The following is a 17,179-nucleotide window of genomic DNA, read 5'->3' as shown; positions in this document are numbered from 1 at the left end:
CTTGGGCCTTTTCATGTCCGATCAGGAAGACTAGAAGTCAAACATGTCCACGAACTGTATTAGCCAGACTCTAGAAAGTCTTGGGGTATGATCAATGTGTCTGCAGGCGTTATTTTGGACAGGAAGACCCTAGGGTTAGCCCTAACCCTAACCCTAGCCCTAATCCTAACCCTAGCCCTAACCCTAACCCCTAACCCCTAACCCCTAACCCTAACCCTAACCCTAGCCCTAACCCTAGCCCTAGCCCTAACCCTAACCCTAACCCTAGCCCTAACCCTAGCCCTAACCCTAGCCCTAGCCCTAGCCCTAACCCTAGCCCTAGCCCTAACCCTAGCCCTAGCCCTAGCCCTAACCCTAGCCCTAGCCCTAACCCTAGCCCTAACCCTAACCCTAGCCCTAACCCTAACGACCCAGCAGTATCTGAAGTCAAGCGCGGCTCCTCGCTGCTGCTCTGCTGTTGAAAAGGAGATTTTTGTTTTGAAGTTTCAATCATGCAAAAATATTGAAATCATGGACCAATATTGGTATTGTTTGATTTCTGTAAACTCTTAGACACCAAAGAAGCACCTCCAAAATGGCGCCATCAGAGGTTATCAGGTGGGCTACAGGGAGTTCAGCACTGGTGGAAACTATCAGTTCAGTGTGATCAGCGTGGAGACCACAGGTGATGCAGCTGAAAGCCTGGTCCTGGACAACCTAAAGAAATTCACCCAGTATGGAGTCGTAGTGCAAGCCAGCAACAGTGCAGGGACGGGGCCGTCTTCCACGGAGGTGCTGGCGACCACACTGGAGGACGGTGAGCACAGAGAGATGCTAGCACACCAGCTCAACCTCTGCCCCCAACCTTCAAAAAGCTACAACACAATCCACCAACACGACTCATGATTCATGGAAATGACCATGTAAAATGTTAGTGGTGGGAAATGTCCTGGCAACAAGACCTTTAGAGGTTTAGTGAGGAGATGCTGCAGCCTAGTGGAGATGCGTGGTACTGTCCTCTCTTTCATCCCTCCAGTCTCACTCATCTTATCTCTACTCCTCAGTTCCCAGTCGACCACCAGAGAACGTCCAGGCCACCGCTACTTCTCCAGAGATCATCTCTCTGTCCTGGCTGACCCCACCCAAAGATGCACTCAATGGAAACCTGCTTGGGTTCAGGGTCATATACTGGGCCAACCTGCCTGATGGAGGTGGGTCTTTATTGGTTCTGTGACTCAACAGGAGGAAGGGGTGGTGGGGGGGTCACCAGTCTCAGCTAGCTTAGAGCAAGAGGCAGGTTAAACCCTGTAACCACCAGCTCCAACTGGGCCAACATGCAAAAGCAAACAACCATTCACAGAGTTGCTAGCTCACTTCCCCTCCAAATGTCTTTGGACTGCGGGAGAAGCTGGAGGACCAGAGAGTTCCCATGTGGGCACAGACTGAAGACTCCACACACAAAGGTCCCAGATCGCAGGGGGGTCAAACCAGGAACCTTCGGGCTAGTGACAGTGCTAACTGCTGCCCCACCCAATTAAAATGAGCTTCGACAGAACATTAGATTTCCTTCCCGTTTCTTTGGTGTGTGCTTGACAATCAGCAACAGCTAATGAGCACAGCAGCAGTCATCAGGAGCAGGTCCTCATTAGAGAGGTTCAGTTCAACATTATGGTCTGTGGACACTTCTCTACTGCTGGAGAAGACCTGGAGTCTCCTGCTGATGGCGAGCTGCTGCAGGAGGAGAGGGGGAGAACTTGACTGTATTATCAAGCATGTTGGAGGCAGCTGGGAGATAAGAGATGTCTCCTGAAACACACCTCAGCTAATGGAACACATGAAAATCTCCATAAACCGAGAACAAGAACTGATATGAGGACAAATACAAAGTATGGCATCAATACAGAAATCTCTTATTTCTGTTTTGCATCTTCTAAAGCTCTCAGATTTTGAGTGATCAAATATCCACGCTTTGTTCCTCAGCAGCCGTGATTCTGAAAAGATCAAAGCTGTCATCAAAGCAAAGTGTGGCTTCTTGAAATAAAGAAATATTCTGATTTCCCACTTGTTTTACCTGAGAGCTTTGGGACAGTAGTTTAATGTCTAATGTCGAACTGATTTGAGCCTCGACAGCATGAAGTTGAAACTCCTGATTTTATTGTTTCCAACAGAGTTGGGCGAGATCAAGAACGTGACCACCATTAAACCCTCTCTGGAGCTGGATGGGCTGGAGAAGTACACCAACTACAGCATCCAGATCCTGGCTTTCACCAGAGCTGGAGACGGCGTCCGCAGTGAACAGATTTACACCCGCACCAAGGAAGACAGTAGGGACACACTCGGCTAATCAGAGCAACGCTGGCACCTCCCATCTCAGCAAAAGCTAAGATGGCAGCAAAAGTTCTAGACACCAGCAAATAGTTCCCATGTCAAGGAAATGTGCTAATTTAAGAGCATGACTAAGATGAGAGGTGTCAGGGTCCAGCCTAGCTTCACTCCTGGACTCATGCTGAGACGCTCTTTTATTCAGTACCTGGACCTCCTGCAGGCGTGAAGGCAGCTGCTGCATCCGACTCTGTGGTGTTTGTGTCCTGGCTCCCCCCAACCAAAGTCAATGGCATCATCCGAAAATACACAGTATTCTGCTCCAACCCACATCCCACAGTAAGACAATGGAAGCACGCTAGCATCTGCTGTAGTTAGGGCTAACATCTGCTGTAGTTAGCGCTAACATCTTTATCACCATCGGAGGTTGTGAGGCAACAAAGAGAGACGCCTATATGAACTTCTATGAAGTCGTATTCAGTCACAGTTCTGTCCATCTGTTCCATAAGTAATTTCATCTTTGTGAAAGCTAGAAAAAAATGACCATTTCAAATACAAATATAAATCATTAAACATTTTGTAAAGCCACCACATGTAGGTATGCATGATGTATGGAATAGATAACCCTAACCCTAACCATCCAGCCCTAGTTTTACCCTTCATCTTTCAACCCTAAAAAGTGTCTTTCCCTGATTTTAACACAGGTGAGCAGCGAGTTTGAAGCCGCCCCAGATGTCTTCTTTTACCAGATCCCCAACCTGAGCAGGAACCGTCAGTACAGCATCTGGGTGGTGGCTGTTACTGCTGCAGGCCATGGAAACAACAGTGCAATCATCACAGTCAAACCCATGGCTGAAGGTGTGTGTGTGTGTGTGTGGTGGGGGGGGGGGGGGGGGGGGTGATTAAATAGAAACAATGTCACTGCTGCAGGCCATGGAAACAACAGTGCAATCATCACAGTCAAACCCATGGCTGAAGGTGTGGGTGTGTGTGTGTGTGTGTGTGTGTGTGGGGGGGGGGGGGGGGGGGGGGGTGATTAAATAGAAACAATGTCACTGCTGCAGGCCATGGAAACAACAGTGCAATCATCACAGTCAAACCCATGGCTGAAGGTGTGTGTGTGTGTGTGTGTGTGGGGGGGGGGGTGATTAAATAGAAACAATGTCACTGCTGCAGGCCGTGGAAACAACAGTGCAATCATCACAGTCAAACCCATGGCTGAAGGTGTGTGTGTGGGTGTGTGTGTGTGTGGGGGGGGGTGATTAAATAGAAACAATGTCACTGCTGCAGGCCATGGAAACAACAGTGCAATCATCACAGTCAAACCCATGGCTGAAGGTGTGGATGTGTGTGTGTGTGTGTGTGTGGGGGGGGTGATTAAATAGAAACAATGTCACTGCTGCAGGCCATGGAAACAACAGTGCAATCATCACAGTCAAACCATGGCTGAAGGTGTGTGTGTGTGGGGGGGTGATTAAATAGAAACAATGTCACTGCTGCAGGCCATGGAAACAACAGTGCAATCATCACAGTCAACCCATGGCTGAAGGTGTGGGTGTGTGTGTGTGTGGGGGGGGGGGGGGGTGATTAAATAGAAACAATGTTACTGCTGTTGAACTCTGAACAACAGTTCCACGAAGGCGTGGACGATGTTGTTTGATCATGTGACAGCAGACATCATTAGCATCTTTTAGCATGGCCCGAGCCCTCGCTAATGTTCTGTAATGAACGGGATGAGCGAGAGGCCACTGACTCACGCTGGCTCTGGTGTCTGTGCTGAGACTTTTGCAGCGTGAGTGAGTGAGTGACAGAAGAACATGTGTGTATTGCAGCACCAGCTCGTATTCTGACCTTCAACAGGACCGTGACCACCCCATGGATGAGGGACATTGTGCTGCCATGTAGAGCAGTGGGGGATCCAGCCCCCACCATCAAATGGCTGAAAGAAATGTGAGTAAGCAGCACTTTCTCCCACTGGAGCCCTCCGTTGCATCCTTCCTAAAAATCTGAACCCTGTCTTCCAGCAACGCTACGCCAGCACCTGTTGTGGTTGACCCTCGGCGCAGTGTCCATGGTAACGGCAGCCTTGTTATTCGCACAGTGAAAGCAGAGGATTCTGGGAACTACACTTGTGCAGCCAGTAACAGTTTTGGGTTGGAGAAGATTATTCTCAACCTGCAGGTTCAAGGTAACGTTGACTGTCATTATTGTGTTAGCATAGCTTTTCCAGTTGTTGGTTGAGTCAGGGTTAGCCGTAATGTTTGGAGTGTTGTCCCTCAGTCCCGCCGGACCAGCCTCGCCTCACCGTGACGAAAACAACCACCACCTCAATAACCCTGTCTTGGATCCCCGGAGACAACGGCGGCAGCTCCATCAGAGGTTGGCATGGCCTTCTTCGTTGTTCATGCTTCTCGTTTGCTCGTCGCTAACCCTCCGGTGCTCTTCTGAAGGCTACATTCTGCAGTACTCCGAGGATAACAGCGAGCAGTGGGGAAACTTCCCCATCAGTCCCAGTGAGCGTTCCTATCGGCTCGAGAACCTCAAATGTGGCACCTGGTACAAATTCACACTCACTGCCCAGAATGCTGTGGGGCCAGGGCGCATTAGTGAGATTATTGAAGCAAAGACTCATGGGAAAGGTAGGAGCAACCAGCCGTATGTAGCTGAAAGTGCTGCTTTAGCATTTTATTAAGCTGCAGCTCTGGATGTAGTATTCTCTCATCTGCCTCGACTCAAAGGTTCTATCAGTAAAGAAAAAGCAGGATATTGCACTGACATAAGTCTTCAGAGCCTTCAGCGAGTTCTGGGGAACATTTGGGCTTCACACACCTGCGTTTGGGCTCCTTTCTAAACATCCCCTCAGTTTCCATCACGTTGGACACAGAACATCAATGGAGAGGGTTCTCCAGGTCTGAAGGTCTGACGTTTGAGGTCAAGCCTGGCTCACCCAAGGATATTCTCAGCTTCCCTGAGCCACTCTAAATTGGCATGTTACGTCTTTTGATCGGTTGGGTTCCTCCTGGTAGGTTTTCATGGATCACAGTTTGGTCAATCTGCCATTAAGAGCGAGGGGGGGGGGGGGGGGGGGGGGGGGGTGGAGTGCTGCAGGGTCTCTAGAGATCACCCACAGTAATCAATGACTCCTTGCTCACTCCTTTTAGCTAGCCCTTTTGCAGCTGATTGCTAATTTTGGCCAGAGGCTTAGCCCTGATGAGGTTCTCCAGATGTTCAGCTTTTGGCAGATCTGAACACCAAGACGATCCTCTGCTGTAAAATGGAGCTCTGGAAAATTGTTGAAGTGGGCGATTTCTTATGTCAGTGTCATTTTTTAAACTATTTTTGCAAAAACAAGGTTAAAAAGCATGTACAATACTTCTCTTTTTAAATTTCTAAGCATTGGGCCACACTATAACCCTCTCCTTTCCTTCTGCAGAACCTCAGTACTCCAAAGAACAGGAGCTCTTTACCAGCATCAACGTCACTCGGGTCAAGCTCAACCTGAGTGGCTGGAATAATGGCGGCTGTCCCATCACATCTTTCACCTTAGAATATCGGCCCATAGACTCACTGACATGGACCACAGCCCAGCGCACGTCCCTGACCAAGAGCTACGTCCTGCAGGAGCTGCAGGAGGCCACCTGGTACGAGCTGCAGATGAAGGTCCACAACAGTGCTGGCTATGCGGAGAAGAGACTCAAATTTGCAACGCTCAGCTATGACGGCAGTGAGTTGACACCAGCGACTAACTGCATGATGTCCTTGTCTTTGCAGAAATGTCTGGAACAATCGTTAGTTTCTTCTCTGATATGTTTGAAGTTGTTGTTTGAAGATGTTTGAAGTTAAACAGTGTGACGCTGAAAGAATCCCACTGACATCTTCATAACATTCAAAGAATGACACTTTAAACAATTAAACAATGCAAGTGAAAATCGTCGTCAGGCTAAAGAGTTCTGGCATCAGAACTTTGGTTCCTGACTTTTGCAGGCCTGTGAGAGCCTAAATGCTGCAGCCAGTTTACTCACGCTTGAGTTGAGGATAACTATTAACCCGAGTGGTAGTCAGTCAGCAGGGCTATTAACCTCATCAGGCACAGCCCCAAATAAACCCTAATCCTAGCCCCAAGGACAGCAGACAGGTGTCCCAGTTTAGTCTCACACCTCCTGGTAGCAGTCCTGATAGCAGCACTCCTCATGTTCTCACACCTCCTGGTAGCACTCCTGATAGCAGCACTCCTCATGTTCTCACACCTCCTGGTAGCACTCCTGATAGCAGCACTCCTCATATTCTCACACCTCTTGGTAGCACTCCTGATAGCAGCACTCCTCATATTCTCACACCTCTTGGTAGCACTCCTGATAGCAACACTCCTCATGTTCTCACACCTCCTGGTAGCAGTCCTGATAGCAACACTCCTCATGTTCTCACACCTCCTGGTAGCACTCCTGATAGCAACAGTCCTCATGTTCTCACACCTCTTGGTAGCACTCCTGATAGCAGCACTCCTCATGTTCTCACACCTCTTGGTAGCACTCCTGATAGCAGCACTCCTCATGTTCTCACACCTCTTGGTAGCAGTCCTGATAGCAACACTCCTCATGTTCTCACACCTCCTGGTAGCACTCCTGATAGCAACAGTCCTCATGTTCTCACACCTCTTGGTAGCACTCCTGATAGCAGCACTCCTCATGTTCTCACACCTCTTGGTAGCAGTCCTGATAGCAGCACTCCTCATGTTCTCACACCTCTTGGTAGCACTCCTGATAGCAGCACTCCTCATGTTCTCACACCTCTTGGTAGCTGTCCTGATAGCAACACTCCTCATCACAATACACGGAAAACCACATGTGTTGGCCCGATGATCCTGGATTCCTTAGGAGAGTGTGTTAAATAAAATAAATAACCCTACCCCTAAAGTTCAAAAACTCAAAAGAAGCTACATGCTAAAGCGTATTATCTATGAATTCTCAGCTTTTCCAGGGGATGCTAATTTACAGATATTGCTAATTATCTCAGGTTGACCAGAATGATGAAGACCAGAGCAAAATAACATTCCGAACAGGAAATATTTAATTGCTTTCAACAATCTTAGATCAGCGAATTGGTAATCTGGATACTTTTCTCCTCCTCTCCTTTCCACCATTACGGCTCTCTTGCCTCCTTCCTCCTCCTGCATCACTTGATTCCGACCCGTCGTATTGATAAAGCTACTTCCTGTATCTCTTCGAATAAAGCGAATTAGGGTTAGGGTTCCTGGGTTCCTGGGTTCCTGGGTTCCTGGGCTCAACCTTTCAGATGGTCTTTAATTGCCATGCGGGGAGGTAAGAAAGATCAGTCTCTGCTCTGAGTCCAGTGTTCTCGTTATGTCAGTAATGTTCATTCACTCATGCTGGCTGCTATTTTACATGGTTCTTATCAAAGTGGCCCATTTTCAGATGTGTCCTTGGGTTAGTTAGGGTTAGGGTTAGTCAGGGTTAGTCAGGGTTAGAGTTAGTCAGGGTTAGTCAGGGTTGGTTAGGGCTAGTTAGGGTTAGGGTTAGTCAGGGTTAGGGTTAGTTAGGGTTAGGGTTAGTTAGGGTTAGTTATTGAGTTATAAGGGTTAGGGTTAGTCAAGGTTAGGGTTAGTTAGGGTTAGGGTTAGTCAGGGTTGGTTAGGGCTAGTTAGGGTTAGGGTTAGTTAGGCAAACGGTAGTTTCCAAAGTTATTTATGTTATTTATTTATGCAACATTAGGTTTTATTGTGTTCATTTATCTCAATGTTGGACAATGAAGATATATTGTTACTGTCCAACAGGTACCATTGCACCTTTAGTAAAGGCCCCCAATATCAGTGACCACAAGTCTGGTGGGGGTGAAGGTCTGAAGATGATGGTGACCATCTCCTGTGTGTTCGTGGGAATCGCTGTTATTTTCACTGGGCTGCTGATGCTGAGGAGGAGGAGACGCGAGCAGAGGCTCAAACGGCTGAGAGGTGAGAGGAGAGCTGCCACCTGCCACGCGCTCGTCTTCCTGCCAGTGGAACAAATGTTTTCCCTCTTTATCTTACAGATGCCAAAAGTTTGGCTGAGATGCTCATGAGGTAAACGTGTTCACAATCAAGTGGTAGTTGCAAAGAAAGATCTGTCCCTTTGTGTAATGAGTCCTTCTGTGTTTGCCAGTAAAAACACACGTCCACCAGAGCCAATGAACAAACAGCAGCAAACCCTCCGGATGCACATCGACATCCCGAGAGCCCAGCTGCTGATCGAGGAGAGAGACACCATGGAGACCGTCGGTAGGCTCACAATCAGTGTCTCCTACGTGCACCTGAGACTGCTGCACCAGTGATGGGTGCTCAGCTTTACTCTTGTCCCTCAGATGACAGATCCACTGTCCTACTGACTGATAATGACTTTGGAGACACCCAGAAACAGAAGTCATCGACAGTGACTCACACAGTCCACTACCAGTCTTTGTCCCAGGCCACAGGTCCTCTGGTAGACGTGTCTGATGCCAGACCAGGAACCAGTAAGTCCAGTACGGATGCCTTTTCATTTTTTCTCTCAAGGTACACAAATGGTGTTTTCTTTATGTCTGTTGTTTTCACAGCTGTGGTCTCCTTTTAACCTCTGAACCTGTATTTGTTCATCTTTTGGTCTGAATGTGTCAGCACAGAAGATTTTTAAAAATCCAATCAAAGTCCCATAGATGTTAGAAGGAAGCCGCCAAGAAGGTTTCTGGCTGTAATAACCTGGCACCCCGAGCTTGTGGTGGTGATGATGAGCATCTTTAATGAGGGGCCGTCTGGGACATTATTCACAATTACCATACACACACGAGTGAAACGCTCTCACACACACTAGTGAAACGCTCTCCCACACACTAGTGAAACACTCTCTCACACACTAGTGAAACGCTCTCTCACACACACTAGTGAAACACTCTCACACACACTAGTGAAACGCTCTCTCACACACACTAGTGAAACACTCTCTCACACACTAGTGAAACACTCTCTCACACACACTAGTGAAACACTTACACACACACGAGTGAAACGCTCTCACACACACTAGTGAAACACTCACACACACTAGTGAAACGCTCTCTCACACACACTAGTGAAACGCTCTCACACACACTCGTGAAATGCTCTCTCACAGACACGAGTGAAACGCTCTCACTCACACTAGTGAAACACTCTCACACACACTCTAGTGAAACAATCTCACACACAATAGAGAGCGTTTTTGAGAGCGTTTTACTCGTGTTTTTGAGAGCGTTTCATGAGTGTGTGTGAGAGCGTTTCACTAGTGTTTTTGAGAGCGTTTCAGTAGTGTGTGTGTGAGATTGTTTCACGAGTGTGTGTGAGAGCGTTTCACTAGTGTTTTTGAGAGCGTTTCAGTAGTGCGTGTGTGAGAGCGTTTCACTTGTGTTTTTGAGAGCGTTTCACTCGTGTTTTTGAGAGCGTTTCAGTAGTGTGTGTGTGAGAGCGTTTCACTAGTGTGTGTGAGAGCATTTCACTAGTGTTTTTGAGAGCGTTTCACTAGTGTGTGTGAGAGCGTTTCACTCGTGTTTTTGAGAGTGTTTCAGTAGTGTGTGTGAGAGTGTTTCAGTAGTGTGTGTCAGAGCGTTTCAGTAGTGTGTGTGAGAGCCTTTCAGTCGTGTGTGTCCTTTCTGTCACAGTGAACAAAGTGTGAGAAGAATAAACTGTGCTGGAAAAGTCATGTAACACTTTGTGTTTTTTGCCTTTTTGAATTAGATGTATTATTTGCATCTGCTGTCACTGAATTCTGTTTGTCTGTCACTCTCATTTACACACACACACACACACCACAGGATTAATAATTCATCCTTCTGATCATCAGACCCAACAGCTCGACGCACAGCCAAAGCAGGACCATCAACACGCAACCGCTATGCCAGCCAGTGGACGCTCAATCGCCCCCACCCCCCTGTTTCTTCCCACACTCTCAGCACCGATTGGAGGCTACCGACACCCAGAGTCGGTGGTTGTGTTGACAAGGAGAGTGATAGTTACAGTGTCAGCCCATCTCAGGATACAGGTATGGTGAAGTTTCTTATTGTAGCAGAATAACTCATCGTCTCTAAATAACCAGCAAGGTTTAGTCTTTGGCTGGATTCTCAACATTAATCTGTCCCTTGGCTCTGGCACTGATCCAGATCGAGCACGAAGCAGCATGGTTTCAACAGAAAGTGCCTCCTCCACCTATGAAGAGCTGGCCAGAGCATATGAGCACGCCAAGATGGAAGAGCAGTTGCGCCATGCCAAGTTCACCATAACAGAGTGCTTCATCTCAGACACCTCCTCCGAGCAGATGACAGCAGGCACCAATGACTACACTGACAGTCTGGCATCCAGCACACCATCTGAATCAGGAATCTGTCGATTTACTGCTTCCCCACCAAAGCCTCAGGATGTCACCAGGGTCATGAACATGGCCGTGCCCAAAGCCCACAGACCAGGTGAGGATTAGCTCCTAGATCTTCCCCACTCTCAACCCATCAAGCCCTTCTGCAATGCCCAGCGCTTCTATTCTACCTAAACTGTTGATTCAGAATATGGAGTCAGGTTCAATAACTCATGCTCTGTAAAATAGTAATAGTAACCTTCAAAAAGGGGCACTACCAGTGGGGTAAGCTTTTCAAGTGGCTTGGCATTCTAATTGTGTGTGTGTGTGTGTGTGTGTGTGTGTGTGTGTGTGTGTGTGTGTGTGTGTGTGTGTGTGTGTGTGTTTGATCTTGTAGGAGGTGAACTGGTCCACCTTCCACCATACCTGCGCATGGACTTCCTGTTAAATCGTGGAATGTCGTGCTCAGCATCCTCCAGAGGGACAGCAGGTGGTGAGCGGGCAGCCATGGGTCAGGCCTGCCTGGAGCCTCAGAAGAGCCGCTCATTGAAGCGGCCCTCTCGCATGGCACCCCCAACACCCACAGAAGCTCCTCAGACCAGCAGGGAACCTGTGTCTCAGTGGCAAACTGGCTCAGCAGCCACACTCCCACACAGGGAGCCCTCAGATTTGTCCCAAGCCACCAAGCTCAGCACCTCCCAGGAGTCCCTTCTGGACTCACGAGGACATTTAAAACAAAACAGCAATCCTTACGCAAAGTCCTACACATTGGTATAACAGCAGGGGCCCCTGGACATGATGAGAACCCGCTCACAATGGACCAGTGTAATGACTCTCATCACACAGTTGTGTATATACCCCCTGTCCCCGCCAACACTCCTCCAAGACTGGGGCCACTTTTACTAATCTTTATTTAAGACCTTTCTCTGTCTAATTATTATTTTATTTGTTTCATAAAAGCAAGCCACTTATCAGAAATAACTACATTGGGAGCTTTGCCAAGCTAACAGCATAATGAGGGAGCATTATTTATTCTTGATTATTGTTTATTCTTCATGAATTCTTCTTAAGTTAATAAGTAATTATTGTTAGTTTCTAGATATTACCATCAAATATGGATTACCAAATAGTTAATACCATGTTTTAATGAGAATGTGGATGTCTTTTTCCTTAAAAGGAGATCATTTTTAATTATTAGTTGTTTCTCTGTGTGGGAATTGAAGCAATGGATGAGATGATACTCATTCAAACATTTCAGCTAGCTTTCACAGCATTACTATTCTAAAATATATACCTATATATCTATATATCTATATATCTTTATCCATCTATCTCCGCCTACACTATATAGGTATATAGATATATAGATACACATGTATATATTTGTGAATATTCCAGGGAAGAAATGATTTGGTTAAAATTTTAAATTGTCCTGGTGTTTTGCACATATCTTGTTCAATTAGGAAATTAAGCCTTCTTTGATCTTTCTGTGTCCCATTCTCTGATGGTGCAATATGACAAAGTATGAGAAAAGTATATGAAAGCTGTGGCTCTCTATTGAACTGTAATATTGAAATGAGCTACACTGTAAGTATCCTTACAGGGCTGGACAACGTCCAGCTTTGTATTCAGGTCTAGTTTACTACTGCGTGTTTGTCAGAGTGCTACAATAACTGGTGTTGGTTGAGGAGAGAGACTGTGGTTTCCACATCACAACAGCCTGTCTGTGTCCAGGTAGATCTTCTGTTTCTCACTTTTGCTGCTCTCAGTCTCTCCAGTAGATTCACTTTTGCTGCGCTGCAGTAATACTTTAATACTCTACAGGGAATAACTCAGACAATCCAGGAGAACCCCCATCCTACAAGCCAAACAAGTACCTATGAAATATCAAAAATATTGAACTACAGTACAAAAAATTGTGTTTTGGTTTTTCTTTTTTCCCCTGTTTGTTTTTTAGCTTGAAGGAATGACATTCGATCCAAAATACTGTGAGGTTGTTCAGTTTTTGATTAGTTTCTAGGATTGAAATCTTCCTTTTGATTACACATTTTAACAAAATAAACAAATTATGATACTTTTTATTTTTAACTTGTGTTCACAGTGGTGACACCAAAATAAAGAGAAACCTTAAAGTCAAAGTTGTTTAATAAAATGCATTTTTCTTAACTTGTTCTGAATGGGTTGAGCATGATCCTCACTTCATCATAACCATCTTCATCACTCAGCATTGCAGCACGGGTGCCCACACATGTAGAGCAAGGTCTCCTAGTCTCATCCCATAAGGATGCCAGCAGAGGCTCTAGGACCTAGAGCCTCTGCTGGCATCCTTATCCTTATCCAGAGGCTCTAGAACCTAGAGTCTCTGCTGGCATCCTTATCCTTATCCAGAGGCTCTAGAACCTAGAGTCTCTGCTGGCATCCTTATCCTTATCCAGAGGCTCTAGGACCTACAGCCTCTGCTGGCATCCTTATCCTTATCCAGAGGCTCTAGGACCTACAGCCTCTGCTGGCATCCTTATCCTTATCCAGAGGCTCTAGGTCCTAGAGCCTCTGCTGGCATCCTTATCCAGAGGCTCTAGGTCCTAGAGTCTCTGCTGGCATCCTTATCCTTATCCAGAGGCTCTCAGACCTAGAGTCTCTGCTGGCATCCTTATGGGGCCAACATAAAGGAAAGAGTGTAAATATGTGACACAACATGTAAATGAGCAGTGACCTTTTGAGACACAAACACCTGGATTCTGAACACTGTTGAGGCAAAAGCCCGTATGGTGACGAAGGGGAAAAAAAGGTTTCCTAAAATTATAAGGGTTTTATTATAATAAATCACATGGAATTAAAGTGAACAACCAACAGTATTCATCAATCATCAACAATGACCTCAAACAAAATCAGAGCTCAGGTTTTGCTATTCAGCCTAATAGGGTGCATTCTCTCCAAGAGTCTGGATCATGACCGTGGCTCCAGACTGGCTTTGATGTTTTTCTAAGGAGATCATCCTCACATAGCTCTTGTTTTCCTACTAGCAAATGATCCACCTTAAGTATCCATGTATTCTTGCTCTCCCCAACCTTTTCACAGTGTCAACTGTAGTAGGAATATAAGAAGGAAAGGGTGCACATTATACAATCATTATTTCAACATTACAATGACAACTCGATTTTCCATGACAAACATCATGTCCTACCCCCACCCCGAGCAAAGGATATAGCAGTGGGTGATGGGAAGGAAGGAGGGATGGGTGCACAGATGTATATTTAGACACGTGTGCACATTTGCACGTGTATCAATGGCCCTAAAATCATCTTGGAAGAAGGATCTTGGCTGCGGGGTGGGGGACATGTGGATTTAAAAAGGTGGTATATTTGTAACTTTAGGGTTATTTTTGGGACTATTCTTGGTAGCAATGACAAATCTAAAACACTGAAAAACAAATTCATATAAAAAAGTATCCATTTTTTTATCCATATACATTTTATCCATATAACATTATTCGGCAGCATGGGATAAATGTTCATTGTTATGCTGATGACACTCAGCTCTATTTATCCATGAAACCCGAGGAGACAGAGAAGTTAGTGAAGCTCCAGACCTGTCTTAAAGACATAAAGTCCTGGATGTCTTCAAATGTCCTCCTCCTTAACCCAGGAAAAACTGAGGTCATGGTGTTTGGTCCTGAACCTCTCTGGGATAGATTAGATCACATGATCACTCTAGATGGTATCTCACTAACATCTAGTCTCTCTGTGAGGAATCTAGGAGTAACTTTTGATCAAAATCTCTCCTTCAACTTACACATTAAATTAGTCTCTAGAAGTGCCTTTTTCACTTGAGGAACATCTCAAAGATCAGGAAGCTACTGACCCACCATGATGCTGAAAAGTTAGTCCATGCATTTGTTACTTCCAGGCTGGACTATTGTAACTCTTTATTATCAGGGTATCCAAACAACTCTTTAAGAAGCCTCCAGCTGATCCAAAATGCTGCAGCCAGAGTTCTGACAGGTATTGACAAAAGAGATCATATTACTCCTGTACTGGCGTCGCTTCATTGGCTGCCCGTTAAATTTAGAATAATTTTTAAAACCCTTCTCTTGACCTACAAGGTCCTCAGAGGCCTAGCTCCATCCTACCTGGAGGAGCTAGTGACACCTTATCAGCCCAATAGACCGCTCCGCTCTCAGAATGCTGGTCTACTTGTGGTTTCCAGGAGTAGAATGGGGGGGCCGAGCATTTAGCTACCAGGCCCCCCTGCTATGGAACCAGCTCCCTGTCCAGGTACGGGAGGCTGACTCCATCGCTTAAGATCAGACTCAAAACCTACCTCTTTGAAAAAGCTTATTGTTACTAATTCAGTAGTTCCAGTTACTATCATAGACAGACAAATTATCATACTTAGGGGGTCGTCTAATCGTTAGGTCACATCTTAGTTATGCTGTTATAGGCCAAGGCTGCCGGGGTCCGGACATGATCACCTGACAGGCCTCTGTCACTCCACTGGGTCATGGTTTCCTCTCCTCTCCTCTCCTTTCCTCTCCTTTCCTCTCCTCATCAAGCAGACTAGTTATGCTGATTCTTGTGTAGTTTTTCTGCTTCTTCCCCCCCTATTTATTTACAGGTATCGCCGCCCTCGGAGCTGCATAATGACCTCCGGCCCCGCTGAAGTGATTGTATATCATATTTTTTGTGTGTGTTTCTGTGCTCTGTGCCTCTCGTCTCCCTCTCCTCTCCTCTCCTCTCCTCTCCTCTCCTCTCCTCTCCTCTCCCCCTCCTTCTCCTTCTCCTTTCCTCTCCTCTCCTCTTTCCCCTCCTCCTCCTTCTCCTTCTCCTCTCCTCTACCTCCCCTTCACTCTACTTCTCCTCTCCTCTACCCCTCTCCTCTCCTCTCCTCTCCTCTCCCCCTCCTTCTCCTTCTCCTCTCCTCTACCCCTCTCCTCTCCTCTCCCCCTCCTTCTCCTTCTCCTTTCCTCTCCTCTCCTCTTTCCCCTCCTCCTCCTTCTCCTTCTCCTCTCCTCTACCTCCCCTTCACTCTACTTCTCCTCTCCTCTACCCCTCTCCTCTCCTCTCCTACCTATCCTATCCTCTACCTGTCCTCCCCCTTCTCCTCTCTCTTTACCCAGCCGGCCATCACCAGGAGGGTCCCCCTACATGAGCCTGGTCCTGCTCAAGGTTTCTTCCTGTTAAAGGGGAGTTTTTCCTTGCCACTGTTGCTTGTCTGGGGTCAGGCCCTGGGATTCTGGAAAGCGCCTTGAAACAATTTTGATTGTATAAGACGCTATATAAATAAAGACTGATTGATTGATTGATTGATTTTTAGTTTGGGTAGAATTTTAATCAAAAAGAAAAGGAAAACACACAGGATTAATTTTTATGTACAATTGGGACTCCAACTTTGACCAAATTTGAACTTGTATTTCAGATTAATATAAAAAGGCACAAATGGGTAGAGTAAAACCTGTTAGTATTTTGGGTGATTTAAGTATTTTTGTAGATTAAATTACTTTAGAGAACATCTTTGTTATTATAGAATACCACGGATAATTTTGTTGTCTGGCTACAGTATACATTTAATAAATCTGTGAAATGCCTAACGTAATGGCTCTGCTTCCTCCATCCTTCGATGTGGAGGTTTAGGTAATGAGAACACATGCAGCAGACCACCTACCAGGTTGTTTCCTTGCTCAGGACTATCTCTTTATTTTGGTTTATTACCAATCTGGGTAAATGGGTGAGGACAATATGCACAATTGGTGCTTTGGCATTAATAGCATTCATTTTCTTTTTGCACTAAACTATAAACGATAGCGTATATTGAGTTTTAGAATATTTTCTTCTATGTTTTTCATTGAAGATGGCTCCTTTTATGGCTAAAATTGGATCAGGGTCAAATTTGGTGCTGTTCCATTTTCAAATGTGGAATGTTGAGCAATGAGCAAACAGATCCTTTGATCTTTGACACATGCATGTCTCATGGATCAGTCTGCTTTTACAGGAAAATCTGGATGTAATCTTAATGTATATTCAACAGATTTCACCACAATGTGGCCAATATTAAAAGTTCTCTAAATGCCCTTTAGGAAGATTTTTAGATATTAGACATCGGCTAAGCATGGTGATTAAATATGTAATGTACAAAATTAATATTGGAATGTATACTACACTGTACAAAGTATCTGCACAAATATAAAACTGTACAAAACCAGGAGATGCAAAATGTGCAGGTCAGATTAATAGTCTATAAAAACTGTACAATACCTGAATTTTTCAGTCGGATCAATAGTCAGACAAGATACTCCTATTGGATTGGTTTCCAATTCAAAAGTCTGAATTAGCCTGGGGGACAAAGCTGCTACAGAACCTGGTAGTCCTGCACCAGATGGTTCGGAACCTCTTCCCAGAGGCCAGTGAGAAAAAAAATCCACGATGGGGGTGTGAGGGATCTCTGCTGATATTTTCAGCTCGGGATAAGCAGCACTTCTTTGCAATGTGTTGGGCTCCAGGATTCCAGGTTGTTTGTTTTTTTCCTGCAGGGGG

The 17,179-nt window shown here is 45.9% G+C and overlaps 2 protein-coding genes across 23 annotated transcripts in view; one reads left to right on the top strand and one right to left on the bottom strand.

The window, feature by feature from the left end:
* Window positions 1–12,787, top strand: part of dscama (Down syndrome cell adhesion molecule a) — a 59,422-nt gene extending 46,635 nt beyond the window's left edge. The window contains exons 17-33 of one of the 2 annotated variants that reach the window (XM_057053765.1): window positions 553–796; window positions 1,044–1,190; window positions 2,148–2,303; window positions 2,507–2,640; window positions 3,006–3,159; window positions 4,134–4,251; window positions 4,326–4,489; window positions 4,582–4,680; window positions 4,752–4,940; window positions 5,735–6,025; window positions 8,093–8,269; window positions 8,347–8,377; window positions 8,457–8,572; window positions 8,656–8,814; window positions 10,146–10,343; window positions 10,462–10,764; window positions 11,047–12,787. In XM_057053765.1, the coding sequence (XP_056909745.1) occupies window positions 553–796; window positions 1,044–1,190; window positions 2,148–2,303; window positions 2,507–2,640; window positions 3,006–3,159; window positions 4,134–4,251; window positions 4,326–4,489; window positions 4,582–4,680; window positions 4,752–4,940; window positions 5,735–6,025; window positions 8,093–8,269; window positions 8,347–8,377; window positions 8,457–8,572; window positions 8,656–8,814; window positions 10,146–10,343; window positions 10,462–10,764; window positions 11,047–11,426 (3,060 nt within the window). In that variant the 3' untranslated portion in view covers window positions 11,427–12,787. The remainder of the gene's footprint in view (window positions 1–552; window positions 797–1,043; window positions 1,191–2,147; window positions 2,304–2,506; window positions 2,641–3,005; window positions 3,160–4,133; window positions 4,252–4,325; window positions 4,490–4,581; window positions 4,681–4,751; window positions 4,941–5,734; window positions 6,026–8,092; window positions 8,270–8,346; window positions 8,378–8,456; window positions 8,573–8,655; window positions 8,815–10,145; window positions 10,344–10,461; window positions 10,765–11,046) is intronic. The other variant, XM_057053766.1, reaches the window with a different exon arrangement.
* LOC130537196 (ribonuclease inhibitor-like) overlaps window positions 1–17,179 on the bottom strand; it is a 267,517-nt gene that overhangs the window by 164,321 nt on the left and 86,017 nt on the right. The gene's annotated exons all lie outside the window — the stretch shown is intronic.

This window comes from Takifugu flavidus, chromosome 14 (assembly GCF_003711565.1).
Source record: "Takifugu flavidus isolate HTHZ2018 chromosome 14, ASM371156v2, whole genome shotgun sequence".
Lineage (NCBI taxonomy): Eukaryota > Metazoa > Chordata > Actinopteri > Tetraodontiformes > Tetraodontidae > Takifugu > Takifugu flavidus.
Note: the sequence above shows the minus strand (reverse complement) of the source record. Positions and strands in the feature narration are given on the sequence as shown.